We start from the raw sequence: 22,100 nt of genomic DNA, 5'->3' as shown, positions 1-22,100 counted from the left end.
AGAGAACAGCTCGGAAAATCGCCGCTCTATTTTCACCGCGTGCGAGTGAAAGAGAGCCGCGAAGGAAATAGCTGCAAAATTGGCGTTTTTCTCTCTTTCTCAACGTTTCTTACGACCCATTTCGGAGATGGAGCGGCTGCGGATTCACGACAACCAGTAACAAATCATCCAACAGGATGGAAAGTCGTTCTGTCACCTGTACGACAGCGTACGATCAGCGACAGCGGCCGCGCGAGTGCCGCGAGTTCCGCGAGTTCCGCGAGTGCGGCGGCGATAAAAGGCAGGGTGGGAGTAGCGGCGGTGTCGGGGGGTGAAAGGAAGGGTGGGGGTAGCGGCGACGACGGAGATTCAGTCTTCAGTCTCGGTCGGCGCGTCACGGACGACGCGCACGGCTGACGGACGTCGCTCGTAGAGAGAGTCGTGTGACCGGAGGCAGCAGCCTCCGTTTCATTGATCTTTTCTCCCGCGTCTTCGTCCCGCGGATTTTTTCTCTTCGCGCGCGACGACGACGACTTTATATTATCTCCCGGGGGAAAAAAAGGCGACATCCTCGAGGACGATGGTAGGATCCGCGCTCGCTTGGTCGCACTCGATAGTTTCACCGACGAATCCACGTTACTCCGGATTGTGATTCCTCGCAGAGGGAGGAAAGAAGAGATCTCAAGGTTTTCCGTTCGCGTTTAATCGCGATCGCGGAGGACCACGTATCTATATTCGGACCGACCGCGGAGTCGCGTCGGTGGTCTCTTCTCGACATTCGTCAAGCGAAATCGATAAACGGGGACGTCGCGAAAGAGAGAGAGGGAGAGAGAGACAGAGAGAGAGAAAGAGGGACGGGCGCTTATACGCGCGCACGTTTACGATTCGCGTCGTGAAAGGTAGGAAACGAGGACTCGAAAGAGAGAGATAATTACAGGAATGTGACAGGGCGATCGTATGGTGGACTCGACTCGGTAGAGAAATTTGCACGACGACGTTTCACTTCGCACGTCCTCGCGGAAAACGAACAAAACCGCGCGTCGGCGCCACGGCACTCGCGCACTCACTCGCGAGTGCGCGTTTGTTCCTACGTATACGTGTGTACACACAAGTGCGGTGCGTATCGTCTTGTTAGAAAGCGTCCCGTAGTATCATAGTAACCTTGAGACGACCCGTCAAGGTGACCAGTTTCCGCAAGAACTCGAGAAAAAAGTTCCTCGTCCTGGTACCGTGCGAGATCCTCGAAATAGCGGAGCGACGCGATTATTCGCGAAATGAGAAGAAGAGCTCGAGCATGCCTCGATCGATAGGCGCACGGCCTTCGCCGGACTGACTTCCTCGCGCACGCAACGCTCGTTCTCCGTCCAGGAAGCACGTGGACGTCGTCGTCGTCGGTCGGTCCGGGTCGATCATCTCCCAGGCAACCGGGGAGAAAGGTCGAAGCATGTGATCACCACGGCGATTTCATCGATCACGCGGCCGATCACCCCTCAAGGGAGAGGGATGTTGCGCCCGTTCGACGGCAGGATCACTTAACGGCGGCCTCCCCCGGACAAGGAGTCGCCGGACAATGAACGATAAGGGCGGCGTACAGAGACAGGTGGATATCGCTGGCGAGAAAGTGTGGGAACGGCGAGCGTGAGGGACAGACACAGGCAGGTATAGGAAGCCGTATAGCACAGGTGGCGGTGGCAAGGACGGAGAGAGAGAGAGAGAGAGAGAGAGAAAGAAGGGAAGAATAGCCGCGTACTATATATCGTCCTGGAAGGAGGGAGACCGAGCCCCTGCGAGGACTGTGTCTGAAAGGAAAAAAAAGGTATACAATGAAGAGAAAGAGAGAGCGAGGCACGACACGTCAGTGTAGCGAATGACACGTGAAGGTAGTGGAGAGAGAAGCTTAAAGTGGCAAAGGGAGGAAACCGCGGGAACAATGAAGGAACACGGAAACAAACATCCGGCGGAGCCGGCGGCGACGAAGACGCTCAAGTCGCTGCTGAAGAAGCCGGGCCAGACGAAGGCCAAGTCGCAGAAGCACCGGGTGGTGATCAACGAGAAGCTGAACGAGTTCTTCGCCGCCGATTACATCATCCTGATCAAGGAGGAGTGCTGCGCCGATTACGAGGAGGACTGCGACTGCTGTTACCAGGAGCACGAGTTCATGCGGCTGGGCAATTGCAAGGAGTGCCGGGCGGAGTTGAACATGCACTTCGGCCTCGGCAACGGGGCGAGATACGGTGGTAGCGAGATGGGTCCGAGGGCGGGCGATCAGACCCAGTGCGAGAACGTCGCGCGCGCCGGAGGACCACCCCGAAAGCCGGGAACTCGCGAGAACTCGCAGGAGGACGAGGAGGAGGACGAGGAGGAGGCCGACGACGGCGAGGAGGAGGAGGACGACGAGGAGGAGCGGGAGGACGAGGAGGAGGACGAGGCGGTGGAGAACGTCGACGGTGGAAAGGCGGAGAGGACGACGCCGACGACGACGACGACGACGACGACGACGACGACGTCCTCGTCGGCGGAAGGGAAGAAGGACGCTGAGAGTGCGGAGAGTGCTTCTTCCCAGGTGGAGAACGGAACCGCGGTTCCGCCGCGGCACGAGCAGCAGGAAACCCTCAGCCCGCCGGAGGGTTACAAGGACGTGTGCTCCGACAGCGAGATCCCGAACGAGGCGACGGAGCAGCGGAGCAGCCGTACGTGCGCCGAGTGCAATTACTATCAGCAACAGGCAACGGGTGAGTCGACTCTTACCCTTGTTAATACGAGTCGTAAACGCGCTTATTTTCTCGATTAATATATGTACTTGTCGGAGACGCGGAAGAGACCGTCGCTTCCTCGAATTCTCGCGGTACAAGAGACTGGGATTAAATATCTTTCCTTCTATACAGATGGCGGAATAGGAGGAATATATATATATATATATACATATATATGTTAATTATTTTACTGTCATATATTACTATTATTTTCTATATTAATTATTATATGATTAATATATATTAATAATAACATATGATATAATAATTAATATTAATAATTATATTTTATATATATAATAATAAATAATATTGCAAAAATTATATATTATTTATAAAATGATTTTATTTTTTTTTTAACAAAAAAAATACATATATATTTATATTTGAATTAATTCTTTATCTTATTTATTAAAATGTAACGAATAATATATCATAGAGGAATTAATATGTCAGCGACAATTTTAATTGAGTAGTTATAGAAACGCGAAATTATAGGCAATTTTGATTCTAATAATTCTTTCACATATTTTCGACGGAGAGAGATTCTAATTTGTTTGTGTCTTATCGATTGAATTCTCGTTTAGATAATTGGAGATTATAGAGACTGATGGAGAATGAAGATTGATGTGTTATTTCATAATTGAAAAATATTATATTATGTGTGTATAATATTAGATTTAAAACGATATTTTATTTTTTATATAAAAGACTAATTTATTTGCATATTTGCATTAATTCTTGTTTTACTTTTTTATTAACTATCAAAATTTAACGATAAATATATTAAAAGAAAATAAAATTATGTATGTAAGCAATCATTTTAATCGAGTAATTTCCAGAAATTGGCCAAATTATAAGCAATTTTGCAAGGGAAATTTGGATTCTAAATTACTTTGTATATATTCTCGACAGAGAGAGAATCTAATTTATTTTGGCATATATCTTATCGATTAGATTCTCGTTTAGATAACTAGAGATTATGAAGACTGATGGAAGGGGAGAGAAAGCTGGAGATTGGAAGTGTAATCTCCTATAATTGAAATAGAAATATATTTTACTACATTATATATATCATATCTTATTATGACTTAAATCTCTCCGTCAATAATCAATTTGTCGGAAATAGCGATATATTATTTATAATTTATACTGTTAATAATAATTTATATAGAATGTGAGCAGTTATCATTGACAGTTATTGAAATTAATATTAGTTTAAAGCACTCGTATAAATGTTCTTTTTGTCACTAATAAAGAAAAGAACAATTTCATAATATTCTGCAACGCGAGTCACGTAATACAGAGCTTAATATAATGTAATAAACCACATGGAGTGAGCATTTGAAACTTTTATGTCTAGAAACTTTTGATACGTTTTATGTCGTTGGTTAGAAAAGGAGAGAAAATCCGTTATTGTCTAACAAGCGTGTAAAATATTCGCTTAATTCGCCAGAAAACACTCGCAACATTAATTTTCTCTAGCGTTTAACGGATCTAAGATGCGCATTTTGTCTCAATTGATCTTTATATCTTAATAGCACAGATATTGTAAAAATCACACTTGCTCAGAAATTCCAGTAATTTTTGTTATTCAGGCAACGCATACAGTTTCAAATTTTTATTAATCATATATCAGGATTTTTTGCGGAAAAAATTGAATACAATACTTTATTGTTTCACTTTTCGTCGAGCGTTGGATTAAAAATGATTATGGTCATAATCATCAGAATCATAATGACAATCTTTTACATGGGGAATATAAAAAATTCAATATTACTTATTAAACATTTATATAATTAATTTGCAAAGTTATTATATATATTTGTCACTATTAACTTTAGCATTACTGATATTTATTGATAATGTGTGCAATGGCGTTGCTGAAAATATATTTTTCTCTCTGCTATTCAATTATAATATTGTAGCTAAAAAACGCGTTATTTGACGGTGTAGAATTCAAATGAAATTTTACATTCGATAAATCGCAGATATTTATTTTCTCTCTCTAAATATCAGTTAATCGAAAAATGTAATAATTATCGTATTTCTCTCGGTTTTTAAATTAAATGAGAAAAAGTGCTTAGAGCCACGGAAAATAATTTGTCAAAGGGGAATAATTTCAAAGTATACCTATCTACATAGCGCTTGCTCTATTACGTTTCAATATTCGCGACAATTGTACATACTAATACAATTTGTACATAATATATAATACGCTTTGCGCTACGCTATTGTGCATGATGAAAGTAACGATGCCGCGTATCAAGAGTTGAATCTATCAGCTTTAATGGAAAGGTGCAAATTAGAGGAATTGCATCGTTGCTCAGCTCTTTTCTCACACATAACTGAGAAACAGTCCCACGATATTCCTCCGCGCACAGGATGCGTATATAATAATGGTATTGTTTTTCATGAGTCTAGCCACGCTCGGTAAGCCGTTTAAGAACATAGCAGAGAATTTTTATGCGCATTCTTTAGAATACCAAGAGAGTTTTTTTTTTAAAAAAGGAAAAATATCTGCACTTATGAATATACACGATTATTCTAATTTCATCACTATAATAACCATTTCTCGACTCTCTTTGCTTTTTCAAAATAAATTGATTTAAATAGTGACCCTATATATGCAATAATAATTTTAAAAAAATGCATGAAACTTTATTAATATAAAAAAAACATTTGTGGAAAAATATGCAGAATTATGCATCATCGCGTACATGCATAGAGGGATACGTAATTTGTACATTTGTCGATTAAAAGCCCTGATTAGATTTATGAACGCAGTCACAAAATGCCGATGCATGCCGAGTATAGGTTTATTCGCGTATCAACGTTCACCGGAAGCGCGGCCTAGCGTAACTCCGGTACTTCCCTGATACTCGGTAAGAGCACTTATATTTCTAACCGAACGACTCGCAGCGTTTTACGCTACTAAATAGAACTAAATTCTTCATTAGACATTACGGTTCCCGGATAAAACAACATGCAGCTACAAAAAACTACAAAGTTTTTCTAAGTTTATCCGCAAGAAAGGAAGCAAAAAATACCGTAAAAAATTTTTTTTTAATATGATCGATATCGCACACGTGACAAAAACGTCAAAAATGTCAACGTGGACATTAGATTCGTAAAATTCTTTGACGTAAAAGTTTGCAAAATAATCTTTACTCTCATGGTTGAGATTCGCAACAGGTTGCGGTTTAAATGTGAATGAGTAAGCAAAAATAAAAGACAGTTATTTGATGTTTTCATGAGTAAGTTATACTCTTGGCATGCCCTCGCTTTGAATCGACGAAAAATCACAGAATAACGTAGTAAAATTCTGGAGAGCGAATTATATATACGTATACATGTATGTATGAAACGTAAAAAGCCTTGTCTGGACACGCAAAATTTGTCAGTCGAACAAAACGACACTGAAAAAAAGAGACTAAATTATTACATATTTAGTTCAATACTGTCAAATGAATAATTTGTTTGCAATAAATAAATATTTATTTATTTTGAAAAGGATTTTCTTATATCAAATAAATATTTGTTATATTAAATAAATATTTTTTTAATTAAATAAATATTTTTTATGTCAAATAAATATTATTAGTTTCAAATAAATGATTTATTTGACAGTATTGAAATAAATACTTAATAATTAATTTTTTTTTTCTGTGGATTTATATCCATGAATATTCGTCTAAATTAAATTATTCCCATTTTAAATTTTGAAACAAAATATAAAACTATATATATACATATATATATTTTTATTTTTTATACAACTTTTAAAGCGCGCGCGATTGCGGTGTACGATTGGAAATAAATAATGAGAAATTCTATTCCGATAGTTGAGACGAATCAGCTTGATTTTCTTGAAGGATACCGAGGAGGCAATGACGACAATAGGCGACAATAGAAAATGTACGTCAGCGTATTATTAGTGCGAGTGTGCTGGTCTAGAAACTGCACAAAGTTATGCAAGCTGTCAACGGTTCACAGTGCGACTTTGAAAGTGCATTAATATCGATGGCCATCGTTTGGAACAACTCTCTAACAAGGAAACCGGCAAAATAGTCTCCCTCTCTTCGAGCTTCAATTCCACCACATTCGAGAACTTCCTTTATAAAACAATACCGAACTTACATCCTGAAATTTTGGAAGAGGCTTCTTTTCCTCGCGTTTAATCTTGCATTTATTAATATAAGCTTGTAAGAGACTCTTACAGTCTGAATACCCTAAGAATACACATTGCAAGTACGTCAAGTTTAATAAAAACTATAGACTTCCCATGCGGCTATATTTAATTATGGAAAATGCGTGCGATGCCGTTGGGACTGTGTTTAATTTCGTAACGAAAGCTGAGCAATCGGGGAAAAAGGGCAGAGAGAATTTCAGAGTCGTTATTTTTTTTAAATTACTACATCAATATTATATTATCGTATTTTTAGATCTTGTTACAGTGATTTATTCCTCCACTAAATAAAGATATAATTGTTTACATACGATTTGATACGATCAATATATCATGTTAGATTCAGCACACCGAATACCTTTTAACTTACTAGGTCATTTGAATAATTTCGAGATGCGATAAAATTACCATATAGAGTCGTGCATTTTTTTATCGAATTTTAATTTAAATCTATTTAAAAAATAATAAAAATCCGATAAAATGTTCATAAAGAGGCGTTTTCTGAGGAAATCAGCTTTTTCATAAAAAGAGAGAAAATTCGCAATTTCCGGCACACTCTGTATATCTCTTCTGCGTATCTATTAAAATACCATGATACGACACACATGATAACAGATAAACGTTTGTAATATCTTACTGCTTTAAGATCTTAACGAGATACCGCAGTACAGAAATGGCATTTGTATCAGACGCTACATTTTTCATTCGATTGCAAAATGACAGATTTAACGAATAGTGTAATAAATTCTGCGAGGATCACGTATTATCCAAATATTATCAGTGAGTGATTTAGATGGCATGCATTTTGCATATTAATTCGGCATTTATTTATAGAGATTAATTAAAAGTAGCGCGCCCAAATAATCTGCGTATCTAAAAATTTATTCCACCAACAGTAATTAATTAATGTTCATTACGTATAATTATGTATTGCACATATTAATATGATGTATATTATAATAATATAATTACACATAACTCTGTGATGTAAAATAAAGATAGTGTATTCCATTTTTTTTTCAAATGTTTACTGAAAATCGTGAAAATTTAAGACTAGAGAATGCGATTCTCTTTTTGTTTTAGAATGCGAATCGCAAGCGAAAGATCATGGGAATGAGCAGAATACGCAGGACAACAAGGATGCCAACGATGGCTGTCAAAGAAATTTGCAAGAAAGACTGGATAAACAGCATCGAGCATCTCTCCCTGGTATATTTTTTATTCACTTTATCAATTGGCTTGACATTTGAATATTCAGAAAACCTAGTCAGCACAAATTATTTTTTAACGAGAATTTATTTATCTCCTCGGATATTTTTACTCTCTAGTATTGATTTGCAAATTCACAGCAAGATCTTTAGAAAATACTTGGAAATTTAAATGTTTTTAATCTTTATATTTTAATTATGTTATTCACGCAATCAGTAATAATTGAAACTTGTGTATAGTTGCAAAAATTTTCTATATACGTTATATGAAATGTAACGAGAGTAATATTTGACGTATTTACAATTTATTATTTCACATATACCATAATTAATGCTAAATAAATTTCTAAATAAATCTCGAATATGAATTACGATCATTCATTTTATGGAGGCGACAAACTTAAGTAAATATAATAAATAAAAGATTTATGTGTTGCATTTATTTGTCTAATGTGTAATTTTCTGAATAAACATGTTGATAATTTGCTTCGACATTTAATGCGATTATTTAAAATCTTTTCATTTTAATTTTTAGTTATCTAAATCTCTCTCTCTCTCTCTCTTTCTCTCTCTCTCCCTTTTACTCTTTTCGCTTAATTTTAATTCTTGCCTATTTTTTAATTACTTAAGAAGTCTCTTTTTTACTCTAATTTATCTAATATTGTAAATAAAAGTTTTAAAACATTTACTTCCATTTAATGTAAAATTATTCTCTCCCTTTTACTCTTTTTGTTTAATTTTAATTCTTGCCAATATTTAAATTTAAATTTTTAATTATTTAATATGAATTACGATCATTCATTTTATGAAGGCGACAAAAGTAGATACAATAAATAGAAGATTCATATGTTGCATTTATTTATCTAATGTGTAATTAATTTTCGAAATAAAAATGTTGCTATATTTGCGATTATTCAAAGTCGTTTAATTTCTATTTTTAATTATTTAAGTCTCTCTCTCAATCATTCTCATCAATTATCCAAGTCTCTCCTTTACTCCAATTTACCTAATTTTCTAATTAAAAATTTTGATACATTCCTAATTTTAATTTTGAATCATCTAAGTCTCTCTCTCTTTCTTTCTTCGCTTAATGAAAATCCCTGCCTAATTTCTAAATAAAAATATTTCGTCAAGTCTTCCCGCTTGATCCGAGCGATTCGGCGATTCTGTTCGCAGATCTGCACCATCGTTATCTCGTGGAGACGATAACGATGACAACCGTCACGGAGCGGCGTATCGTGCGGGAGATTAGCGAGGAGGAGCGAAAGGATTGCTACGGGCGATCCGACACGGATAAGGACAGCAAGGGCGAGAGCAACGGTTTCAATCCGGCGCTCTGTGGTCCCGGGGTTCACGAGAACGTCGACGGCGACGTCGTCGCTTCCGAGGATCTCGAGCAGCCGAAAAATCCGACGACGACGACGGAAACGGATGAAACGACGACGAGCAACGAGCAGGACGCGAAGGACCTGGCCCTTGTGTTCAAGCTCGGCAACGTGGCCCTCGCCAGCAACAGCCTTAAGCCGAATTCCGCGGTGAGGCAGCTCTTCCCGAACCCGAAGTTCATCTCGCCGCCGCCGGCGCCCACCGGCAAAGGAACCACCTGCCCGGACCAACTGCACTCCCAAGAGGCGGAGAAGTTCCTCATCACCGCCGAGAGCCTACGGCTCTTCGACGCCGTGAAGAAGTCGAACGTCCCCGGCGGCTCGTACGAGTCCCCGGAATGCGAGTCCGCGAGCTCGATCAAGAGATCGATCGAGAGGAACACTCTGCGTCGCAGCCTGATCGGCAAGTACAACACGGTGGTATCGCGCAAGAAGAATCTACGGCCGAAGAATCTGTCGCTCGAGGAGCGTATCAGGCAGCTCACGTGCGTCGATCAGGACGAGGAGAACGTGACCGATACCACCGACAGCTCCGACAACACGAATCCCGGTATGGAGGCCAACAAGTACCAGAACTCCGGGGAACTCGCGATACGTACGTCACCGCTGGGCGAGGAGCGGCCTATCTGCGAATCGTTGCCGGCGAGCGTCGTCGCCTCGACGGAGACCACTGCCACCTTGACGATGGTGTCGACGAGATCCGGTTCCCTGACGACGACGTCGACGACGCCGGCGACGACGGCGATGACGACGAGCACGATGGCGCACAATCCCGGGTTGGTGCTGGGGATGCCGATGCTGGTGACGGACAACCCACCGAACAATCCCCAGTCGTCGACCTATCGGAAGATCACAGATTTATTCGCGCACAAGAAGAATATCCCGCCGAATCTGCCCGATCTCGGGATCGGCGGCAGGAGCCTCCTCGCCAAGGAGTGCCAGTCCAAGAATTCGTTGACGAAGATGAACTCGGACGTGCGTAGGCAGCTGCTGGCGAGTCTGGCGCCGCTCTCCTGCGTCGCCGTCAACAGCTCCGACAACCAGGACGAGTATTATAGAAACGAGTCCAGGATCCTGGCGAACCACCGCGAGTCGATCAATTATAATTCCGACTCGTCCTACAGTCTCGAGGACATAGAGGCGGTTCTGAATGGCGACGACAGAAATAAGTACGCCGGTCAACCGGACGTGACGAGATGCACGCCGATCGGCAACAGACCCGACATCGGCGACAACGCCGCGGACGAGCTGCTCGCCTTCGTCGAGCAGGACAAGTCCAGGATGGAGCGGATAAAGCGCCGCTACAACGAGACGGAGGACCGTTACGCGTTCATTAACGGGTACCATTCCGAGGACAAGGCCGTGAACACGTCGTCGAACGAGAATTACGACGGTAAAGCTGTGAAGAACCACGACGTGCAATTGGACAACGAGCTGGAGGACGACGAGGACGACGAGCTCAACGATTACGGCTTCAATCGGCGACCTTCGGTGACCGGGATCAAACAGCAACAGTATCCCAATGAAGCTACCAGCGACGTTACCCATCGTCCGCGAGCCTGCGTTGGTGCCAACAACTTCAACGACCCAGCGAGACCCAGCTCGATGTACCTGCCGACGATGTATTGCGACGTGAACGGCGACAAGATCGACGCCAAGTCTCTAATGGTCTCTACCGACGTCGCGGACGAGACGATTCCTATATCAGCTGACGCGTACGCGATGGGAAGCTTCGAGCGAGACACCAACACCATCAATCGCATAAACACCATGCAGCGACAGATCGACGATATATATCAGACCATCGCCGAGAGCACGGCGGTCACCGCCAACATCCAGGGCATCTCCGAGCACGCGACCTACCTGGAGAACGCGGCGGTACCGCGACAGTTCGTCAGGACGCCGTCAATCGGCGACGCGCACTTATATGCCGAGCACAGAAACGGTCATCACTACTTCCAGGAGCAACAGCAGCAGCAGCAGCAGCAGCAGCAACAGCAGCAGCTCTCCAACACCCGGATGTTGCGTATCGCGGGTGGCGCCGGCGTCGAGGATGTCGCGGGCGCGTTGTACACCAACACCCTGTCGAAGATGCAACGTCGTCACCCGCCGGTCACGATCGCCAACTACCACTGCAACGTCGTCCCTGGTGAAGCCGTGCCCAACACCACCAAGTGTTACCGCACCATGTACTTCGTTCCGTACAGTGGGATCTCGGATCCCACGTATCAGAATCTGCAGCGTATCCTGCCGCCGCATTCCTCGCCTAACTACGCCAGTCACATCGAACGGTACCCGTATCCCCGACTGAACAAGACGGCTGGTCAGCAACAGCAGGCCTTGTACTACACCACGAATCGTTCCACCACGTCGCACGGCAACTTGAACACGTCTCCACCCGTCCCACCACCACCTCCGCCGCCGCCACCCCTATCGTCCGTCTCGAGTCCGAGTGCTCTGCAGAGCGGTCAGCAGCAAGCCTTGCATCTTCATATGCACCCGCATCAGACCGAAGACGCCTTTCGATCTCCCAGCGTGGCGTTCTCCCCGGTCCCGCATTCCACGCTGCATCATCCTCCGATGCAGTTCCATCATCATCAGCATCAACACCAGCATCATCACGGCGAGATGGCGACGTACCGGGTGATGACGCAACAGTCCCCGTCCTCGTACACCGTGATCGCACCTTCCAGATGCATGCCGGCCAGCAATCAGGACGGCTATCCCTTGTATCCGGCGCATCTGGCGCGCGGTAACGCCGTCGTCGCCGTCGCCGCGAACTCGGACGTGCAAACGCAGACGATCACCGTCGCGGCGGCCGCCGCCTCCTCGTCGTTCTCGTCCTCCTCGTCCTCGTCGTCATCGTCGTCATCGTCGTCCTCGTCCTCGTCGTCGTCCTCAGCCTCGGCGCTGTCGTCCTCGTCGTCCTCGTCCACCGCCTCGGCCACCGTGGCCTCATCCCTCATCAAGTGCAACCCCGTCGGCGCTCAACCCGGACAGACCGGCTTGACGACGACGACGACGACTACGACGACGATGGCCGTGTGCGCCGCGCCCCCGATGCAACTGTCACGAACTGTCAACGCGTGCGCGGTGACGGAACGCGGAGTCCCCGAGGGCGCGGCGAGTCTGCCCACCCGGGACAGCTATCAGCAAACGCAGCTGTCCGCCTCGGCGAATCCCCACGTTCTGCTGATGTCCAACTCTTACGTCGACCCCAACGCCGGTCTCATGCCCACCCCGACCAACCCCGCGAACACGGTGTACTACGCCATGAACGTCTGAGATCGGATGACGACGGAGGAGGAGGAGGAACGTGCGATCGAGAAGGCGCACTGATCGACTCCACTTTTTCGACTTTTTTGGGGATCGGCGCGTTATCAAATTCTGATTCTACGGGGTGTCCCGTTTTGAATGATCCGCGCAAGTATCTCGAGGAATGTGAGAGGAAATGTTTCGAATAAAAGTTGTTTGGTTCGAAGGGGGACATAAGGCGGTGCGATTTATTTGACCTTGGATAGTCGTTTGAAGATCACCTACTTATTTTTCATTACATATTCTTGTGGTTTATTTCAAGAGCTTTCCAAAATACGATAGTAAAATATTTTGTATTACAGGTGCAGGCAAAGTGACACTTTGTGTGCGTGTTTTCTGTGCGGAAAGCGGCCGATTTCCCACGCCGCAAGATGGCGGCGTGCGATCGGCCACCTCGCGCACAAAACCACTTTGCCTGCACTTGTAATACAAAATAGTGCACTTGTAACACAATATACTATTTTCATTAAATACTTTTTTTGAGTTATATTCAGTAGTACTTAATGAAAAAATATTTTACTATGGTATTTTGGAAAACTCTTGAGATAAGCTACGAGAATATATAAAAAATAGGTAGTTCCATTTAAGAAATTAAAGATGATCTTTAAATGACTATCCAAGGTCTAATCAATGGCACCATTTTATGTCCTCCTTCGGGACCAAACAACTTTTGTTTTTCCGCATCTTTCGAGATATTTGCATGAATCATTTAATAAAATGGGACATCCTGTGTAATGAAGAAATTTACAAGAGTAGAGAGATGATCAGTTTTTCCGAGAGGCTCTATCGAGTGATTTTGATGAGTGGTTTATAAGTAACGAAGAACGCGCGTTAAAATCTAGAGAAAGAGAGAGAGACTCGCCGTTTTTTCAACCTTCTCCTGCATGTACCAGAAGTCACTCATCTCTCGTTGAGACGGTGACGTTCATCAAGGGTAAAATTTTTCTCTTAATTCTTTCCGATTTGGCATATTTCGCTTTCTTCATTTTTTTTTCATTCTTTCTCGTCTTTTGTCCACGCTTTTATTCTTCGCGATTTTTTTCCCACGACTAAAAGTAAGAGCGAGAAGAGCCTCGTTTTAGCCAGAGGGCCTAATTTCCTTTCACGGAATACGAGAGTATTATATTTTTTTAAAGAGTGCGACCGACGAGGAGACCTGTCGTAGGATTATTAGACCCCGAATGAAGTCATACACTCTCTTTAGACACGAAAATATATATTCGTTGCAAACTTTTCACTATAATATATATATTATAATATATATATATATATATTATAATATATATATATATATATTATAATATATATATATATAACGTAGTAAAAATATTATTATATAAAGAAAGTGTATACGTATATGTGTTGCGCTGTATTGCACTTGCATTAATGCTGTTTTTTCGTTACTTGACATACGATATATCGATATATTACAGCGATATATATAATATTATATGTAATATGTTAGTCCGAATTAATATTATTTTACTCGCTCGTTATCGTCACGAATTATAACACTGTACAAACTTTTTAGAGCACTGTAGATATATATCTTTGCTTAGAGATCAGCGGTTCTAGGATATTATTCCTTATGTAGGATCATAGGTATCGCAATAGAGATCGATATAGATTGTTAGACACTATCGTCATTTATACGATCTGACGAAGTTGTTAATTTTTTGTTTCGAATTACGACGATAATTTATAAAACGCGATCGGGACGTTAACGTTTAAAAAATTGAGAAAAAAATTTCTCGACGGAGAGAGAAAGAGAGAGGACCGTCGCCGGAAAATACATCGTAAGAATTTTTCCACAAAGGAGACGCGCTTGGCAGCGTCTACATGTTATATACTCTGTAATATTTCCGGAAAAAAGAGAGAGAGAGAGAGAAAGAGAGATCAATTCCGCTTTATTCCGCGTTTTGTGTAGTAAGACTTCGTCTCTTTAAAAAACGAAGGACGGTACATTCACTTGAATTGCACTCGTATACGCTTCATGCCAAATTGAAAAAAAAAAGAAACGTATCAATGCCTCTAGTCAGTATAAAATTAGTCTACATAAGGGATTACGTACACGTGTCGAAAACAAAGACGAGATTATATGCAATTCACCCTCTTGTTAGTTAATTTTCTTCACTTCGCGCTGTCGCGTCGACCCGAGACCTTGCTCGGGATTCTCCGGATCTAACGGAGGATCCAACCGAAACCAAAATTACGTAGCATATCTACATATATATTTACGGTTACGGTGGAAGCGACAAAACGTGTGATTAATGATATACTTTGACATTTCTTAACGACGACAAGTATTATAAAAATAGATACACACACACACAGATTTAAATAAGTACAAAGTACTCTGCTCGGAAGACGGAATAATGATTTCATTTGTGCGGCAACACTTGGTCGGCGTCTCTCGTCAGGAACTCGTTGAAAGTACAACCGTCTCGCGCGTTTCGTATATATAAAATCCTCATGTCCTATCGAAGGATACCCCGGCAGTTATATATACATAATATACGTATATAGTTCGATTAGACAATATATAGGGACACGCGAATCTATTTTTTAGCGTAGCCACTTTCGCTAAAAACTCACTTCCGAGGAATAAAGTAACCCGTATCCGGTAAAAAAAAGATATATATACACAAAGTAGTACCTCCAAGATCGAGGCATAAGATCGCACGGCCTATATAATATACAAGTTCACGCTCGCGCGTGGAACGCGAGATAGATAGTTATTTATTTTCTTCGTGCCAAAACAGAAAAAAAAGAGAAGAGAGGAGAAAAATGGAAAACCGTCTCGCGATGAAGCGGAGGACGTATTACAATGTAATGGGCTAATAAGTAACGGGGATTGAAGATCCAAGACACGCGTTTGACAGTCAATTACGGGCGAATTCATGAGACGGGAGAGAGAGAGAGACGAAACCAGATCAAAGAACCTTTCTACCGCAGCGAAGGAATGAGACGAATGCGCGATTCGATGTGCAATTTCTCATCTAATGGATGTTGAACGAGACCGCTCTTCGATTCTCTTCGAGAAAGAAAAAATGCAAGAAACATGAACGCGTATTGTTTAAAGGACGACTCTGACGATTAAAGGCTATTTATCACGGTACACGTGATAAACGAGAGAAAGAAAGACGAATATATCTCGCGAGAGAGATTAGAAAAATTACATTATTATTTACATATATATAATAGTTGATATATGTATAATATATATTGTATATTATATTATTTATATTTATATATATATATATATATATACGATAACAAATTTAATTCTATCTGTTAGGGAAAAAATGTAGGCGTTGAAAGTTCTCGTGTAACGCAGAATCCCAGATGGAAGGTGATACGCGAAATTGAATCGCGCTTCTGTTGATATATAGGACTTAACATATACATATATATACATATATATATATATATGTATATATATATATATATATATATATATATATATATATATAAAACTATCTCCTCCTCGTCGATGAATTCTCTACGCGTTTTAACTAAATTCACGGTTATAGAAAAATAGCTCTGACCTTTCGCGGTGAGAGAAGCTTGGTTGAGCAGATGTATTAAAGGGCTCGCGGTCTCTCATACATCATCGGCGATGATATAAATAAATCGGTAGGTGTTATAACGTTTTCTCTGCGTAAAACAAATGTTGCGTGTGTCGATAATATATATGTGGGCAATATAAATCGACATATTAATCGACACGACCTGATTACTTAATTAAGACGCTATTGACGTAAGGGAAGTACGCGTCGCGCGTTCATTTATCGTACATCTTATGTCTTATCGGAGATCCTTTTTTTACCCCTATATATATATTATATATTTTAATTAGAATATATTACAGGGTATGTTGTTGTGTAATGTCGCAATGCGCCCTTACACGTGTTTATGCCAAAGTGGAATCATATCAAAAAGACACTTTTTTTTATTCTATGTACCTTTGTAACTTTTTGTCGAACTGTCACTCGCGGATTTCCCCGATTCGATTTTTTGTCAAGAGGGGAAAAGAAATCACGCGTACGTTTACGATTTTACGATTTTTTTTTTTTTTTTAATCCCGTCTCTATACAACAGGCGGACGATTTTTAATATTTGTATTATTAAAATGTTATTGCTCCTGATATTTTTACTTTAATACTACTTTTAGAGTACTAATCAATATGATAAGTATAGTTGCGAATACAGGTCACGAGTTCTGCTCCAGAGGATAATTTCATAGAGGAACATCTATCGCGAATATAAAGACTCTTGTTAGCTTTTCAAAATATTGGAGATATTCCTGTCGGAGGTACATTGTCATTTTCCATTACTTGTAATTTGCATTTTCTCCGTTTAACTTATTACTCGTGAATGAATTTAAAACAAAGCTTTAAATGCGTACGTCCATTAACTCGTGTGATATATTTTTCGTTCGATTATTAATTTCCGCGAGCAAAACGAAGGAAAGGATATTTTCTTCCTCGAAATTCAAGAAGAAAAATTGTTCGAATACAAAAATACGCAACTGCGTTGGCGTCTCGATAATTGAAAAGAATATTCCCCGTGGTTTACCTTCCACTCCGAGTAATTCTCTGCGAAATGCATCTCTCTTGATGCGGAGAAAAGAAATATATATATATATATATATATATATATATATATTCCCTGGAGAGAGATGACATTCTTTCGCTTTTTCGCATCTCGCGAATTTGATCCGTCAAAAATCTTTCGGCCGAAAATATATATACGTACAATCCCTCAGGTATAATCGCGAAATACCTCTCCGATTTTGCTTCTTATCTCGATACGACACCAAAGATCCGTTTGCTTTAGTTTCGTCGAACGTTAGAAAAAAGAGAGATCTCATCTCAGCATCTATATATAATATTATACTCGTTATATAACACTCGACTCTAAAGATCTTTAATTGTAAAAAGATTTTTATATTCTCTGTTGACCTTTTTATATATACATATATATATTATATTATATATATTTATACATATAAATATATTCTCTCTGACATTTTATAAAGACATAAGATTTACCGTAAATGAACGCCTGTCTGCGCGCGAGAAAAGATGCATCCCCAAGTAGCAAACTGACGTCATTAAACGTCAAAATGACGTCCAGTGATGTCATTCGACGTATAAAAATGACGTGCGCTTGCTATATCTGGGATATATAAATAATGCTCTCTCGGAGTCATCGATTCTTTATAAAAGACGGCTTTGTATCGCGATTCTGATTTCAATTCGGATAGGATGAGCGCAAAGAGATTAGCTTAATGTAACATTGTAATCCCAACGGAGGTACTTAATACCTTGTGGCGATCTTTGTTTCGCAAATGTATGTATGTGTGCGTGTGCATATCTGCAACAATCGAGTGCGTTGCGGATTATTTGCATTATTGCAGCTGATTCCAGGCGGGTGCAAATGTACCAGAGCGATATGATAGCGATCGATCGAGCAGTAGGTTATAAGTGTAATGTATCGAGCTATTTGATAATATCGTTGTACCTCTCTCCCCTTTCCTTATCGCAGTTTAGAGCTGCACTTTGCATCTCCGCGAATATTATTTACTTGAAAAGGCTATTCTCAACAATTTCACTTTTGCATATAAAAGCGAAACGTGAAGCGAGATGTAATATAATAATAATAATAATAATAACGACGCTTTTATGCGTCTCAGAAACCAGAGAACCATATTGTATGAACAAGCGGAGATTAAATCCGCAAATCCCGCAAGAGGACACGTGCATTTATTTAGAAACCCTAGAGCTCTCTCTTATGTCGCAGAAATATTGTTAAATATTTAATATATAATAATTGTATAAGAGTGCGCGGAAAATGTGTGTGCGGAAGAACTCGAATCTGTGAAATCGAGAGATATTATTTTCTCAAAGGGAAAAAAAGAGTGCATAATCACCCGGTAATACACATAATTTACACATTTTCGTAGCGCACGCTCACAAATCCGAAAGAAAGGAAGAAAACAAATCATATGCATGTCGACTCACCCCTTAATTGTTGAGTGTCCACCCTCTGCTAACTCATCGGTAGACTCGGAAGAATGTGCGTATAAATGTCCGTCGTCATCTTTCATCTCGTGTATTCGTAAAGGGTTTCGATGATCCTGTATCGTTCATAATAGCGGCTAATATTTTGTATCGAGTTGTACTCTTGATCCTTGACGGTCCATTTAATCCTTGAGATTTGTGCATCTGAAATATGAAATGCAACGTCCGATTTTAGAGAGAAGAAACGTCAAAAGACGTGAAGGCGAGGTGTAAATATAATATAAAGGATCCGAGAGATTTCGTAAAAAAAGAAATGAATAAAAAATTTAAAAAAAATAACGCAGACCGTTAAGGATTAATATTTTGTAAAGCGAATATATATATATACATATATATATATATATATATGGCTCACACACCAAAAAAGATCCCCAAAGGCGAAGTTTTTCATCGCGTCTCCGATCGCGTCGCGCACATTATTATTATTATTATAGTTAAAGAGACTAGGATTCACACTGCGATTCTGTATAATGTATACAAGAAGCAATAGAGAAAGTGCCAAAAGTTTCGTTCTATCCGTTTTTCATCTCCATAAAGGAGTAGATTCGTCGAGCGCGATTGCTCGAGGAACCGCGAGGCTGTGTGTGTATTTCTATGTTTAATTAATTAAAAAAAAAGAAGAAGCGCGCGAGGGAGATGACCGATATTGGAATTCGCGGTTGGCTGGAAAAGTGGCACATACGTAGACAGACCACGAAGTTGCATTACATATATACATATATATATATATACATATATATATATATATATATATATATGTATATATGTATGTATGTATGGTATATGTATACTAAAAGTTGTATCGCGGAATATGATCCCCCATTACATGAATTTGCGGTCTTGAACTTTTCCGCCCGCGGATATCTGAAAAGCCGAGAAAAACATATTTTCTATTCGATTAGAGAAGGAGATACGAGTCGATATGATAAGGGAATCGAAAAGGGAACACGATCATTCGATACGATGATTTATATCTGTTTTTTTCATCGTATCACACCACGGATAATGTTTGTTAACTCTTTAACCTGGACTTTTGACGGGTTGTTTTACTTATTTAAAGGAAAATTCTCTGTCGAAGAAAATTGTGTTCCTATAATACGTCTCTATTTCGTAGAGTGAATTTCGAAATTGATTCCATATACGAGTACGAAGGTAGCTGTCGAAAAGGATTAAATTCAAGCACAAATGAAATAAACGAAAAAGTCCAACATCTCCGGAAATGTCTGTTAAAGGGTTAAAAATATTTCCTTCCCGTCACACATCCAAAGCACATCTTACATTTTTCGATCTATTTTATAATTCGATCTCCATCTCTCACGTTTTTGCGGAATTAGCGAAACATATATTTGGGATTCGATGTAAGATTTCTATCTTTTAGACTGATTAGCGATCGCGATAATTATCGCGAGATTTGTAAATGCATGTGGAGAGTATTATTCTACAATATTATTATAGAAAAAACATAAGTAATGGAGGTATGAAAGAATAAAAACCCTGTCAATCTGTGTGCGCGAATGTGTGTGTACGACGTAAATATGTAACGTAGAAAATTAAGATACATGCATATATATATATATATATATATATATATATATGTATATATGTACATGTATATATATATATATATTTAACTTTAGAAGGATCGGCACACATTTTTCTGTACCTATATATCACAGCAGCCTTTCTAGATAAGGAATCCATGGCGGTTTTCCGAGATTACTGCTGATTAATTAACGGGAGAAGACAGAGGCGCGTGATAGATATATACAAGGCCGATGTAAGGGATGTAAAAGCGGATTATCGATTGGATCATTCATCTCGACCGGGTTAAAACGTGGCCGTCACACGGTTTTTCTAGCGTTAAAGGATTTTTATCACCGAGCACGTGCGATGAGAAAAAAAGTACGATTTATATATACCGGTCGAACATCTTGATGATACATACCTATACGTACCAAAGAGAATAACAGAGTCACGGAGCGAATAATAGAGAGGCTGACCTGGGGGAGAGAGAGAGATTTATGTTCGAAAATCTCCAGAATTATAGTTTGCGTGGCAAATTTTTTTTTGAGCTCGTGAAACAGCGAGATGTATAACACGGAGCATATATAGGGTGTATCTCTAAATAAATGCAAAAAATTTTAGGAGATAAGTCTTTGTCGAAAAATAAGAGGGATTTATTCTTATGTCCCTCCCTGAGAAGTTACACTTTTCTAAAGAGAGAGGTAAAAATTTAGTTTTTATTTTTTTTCTTGAAAAACTATTAATTTTACGAAAAACATAAAAGACAAAAAGTTTTTGAAGGAATCAAACTTTCTAACGCATATTTTTAGATGATCGCATATTCCAGTCCGTTAAAAAATTGTAATAAAATATAGGGATTGTTAGTTTCATCCCCTTAGAACGATACAGGAAGACAAAAAATATTAATAAAAATATCCTTTAGTGGAAAATATCCAAGTTTCATTTTTTTTTTAATTTATCTGAAAGTTGAAAAAAAATGAAAAAATCATCTAAAATTTTTCGCATTTATTTAGACACACCCTGTATAAATGAAAAATGTTTGAGAAGATATGGCATGGAGAACGATGAGCTTTTATAGCGAGGTGATTTTGATATTAACGAGCGAAATACTCGATCATTTAATCGTGTAAAGGATAATAATAACGACGTGGACGCGAGATAATGTAAAAGCGCGTCCGAATCGTACCGTCTCAAGCTGTTTAGTCTTCTGTGCACCTATATTTGTAATCTACGGAGGTAAATCTCACGGACGCATGCGAAGCCGCGAATATTAACGAGCGCGAACACATACTTAGAGAGAAAGAGAGAGAGAGAGAGAGATAAACCATATAGACGGCAGAGAGTGTATCTTATAGTCCGATGGTGTATCCACGTTGCGAATGGAAGAAGAAAATTACGTGTAACAACAACAACTGGGGAATTGTAGTCGGTGTGCGCGAATATAAATGACTCTCATTTAAATTCAGGCGCGCCATCGGTCTATGGCATCGGAGAGCCGGTGAAATATACGCAAGGAAAAAATTTTACATGTATATTATATAACTCAGATGATTATTAAATAAAGTACTTATAAGAAAAGTGTATATATAAATAAAACTGCAGCTATATATATATATCTATACGTCATTGCGTCCTATATATGTTTTCACGTTATTCTTATC

The 22,100-nt window shown here is 40.2% G+C and overlaps 2 protein-coding genes across 3 annotated transcripts in view; one reads left to right on the top strand and one right to left on the bottom strand.

Moving 5' to 3' along the window:
• PQBP1 (poly-glutamine tract binding protein 1) overlaps positions 1–22,100 on the bottom strand; it is a 31,927-nt gene that overhangs the window by 9,614 nt on the left and 213 nt on the right. Inside the window, exon 2 of the mRNA XM_085485117.1 lies at positions 18,856–19,059. The gene's annotated coding sequence lies outside the window, so the exon portion shown is untranslated. The remainder of the gene's footprint in view (positions 1–18,855; positions 19,060–22,100) is intronic.
• On the top strand, positions 360–22,052 carry LOC114937513 (uncharacterized). 2 transcript variants are annotated; one of them, XM_029310999.2, is made up of 3 exons: positions 360–2,711; positions 8,005–8,130; positions 9,306–22,052. In XM_029310999.2, exons 1-3 carry the CDS (start codon positions 1,847–1,849, stop codon positions 12,797–12,799), a joined length of 4,485 nt encoding a protein of 1,494 aa, XP_029166832.2. In that variant the 5' UTR covers positions 360–1,846; the 3' UTR covers positions 12,800–22,052. The 2 variants fall into 2 exon arrangements, with proteins under 2 accessions (XP_029166832.2, XP_085341242.1); XM_085485116.1 differs by lacking the exon at positions 360–2,711 and adding an exon at positions 7,546–7,701.

Source organism: Nylanderia fulva, unplaced genomic scaffold, assembly GCF_048542155.1.
Source record: "Nylanderia fulva isolate GAGA-0341 unplaced genomic scaffold, ASM4854215v1 Scaffold34, whole genome shotgun sequence".
Lineage (NCBI taxonomy): Eukaryota > Metazoa > Arthropoda > Insecta > Hymenoptera > Formicidae > Nylanderia > Nylanderia fulva.
The sequence above is the reverse complement of the archived record's forward strand: the minus strand, read 5'-3'. Positions and strand labels throughout refer to the sequence as shown.

Excerpts from the sequence above, each read along its gene's own strand:
- LOC114937513 (XM_029310999.2), top strand. The coding sequence starts at position 1,847 with ATGACACGTGAAGGTAGTGGAGAGAGAAGCTTAAAGTGGCAAAGGGAG. Across the intron at positions 2,712-8,004 it reads CTATCAGCAACAGGCAACGG|AATGCGAATCGCAAGCGAAA; the intron begins GTGAGTCGACTC and ends TTTTTGTTTTAG. Across the intron at positions 8,131-9,305 it reads GCATCGAGCATCTCTCCCTG|ATCTGCACCATCGTTATCTC; the intron begins GTATATTTTTTA and ends TTCTGTTCGCAG.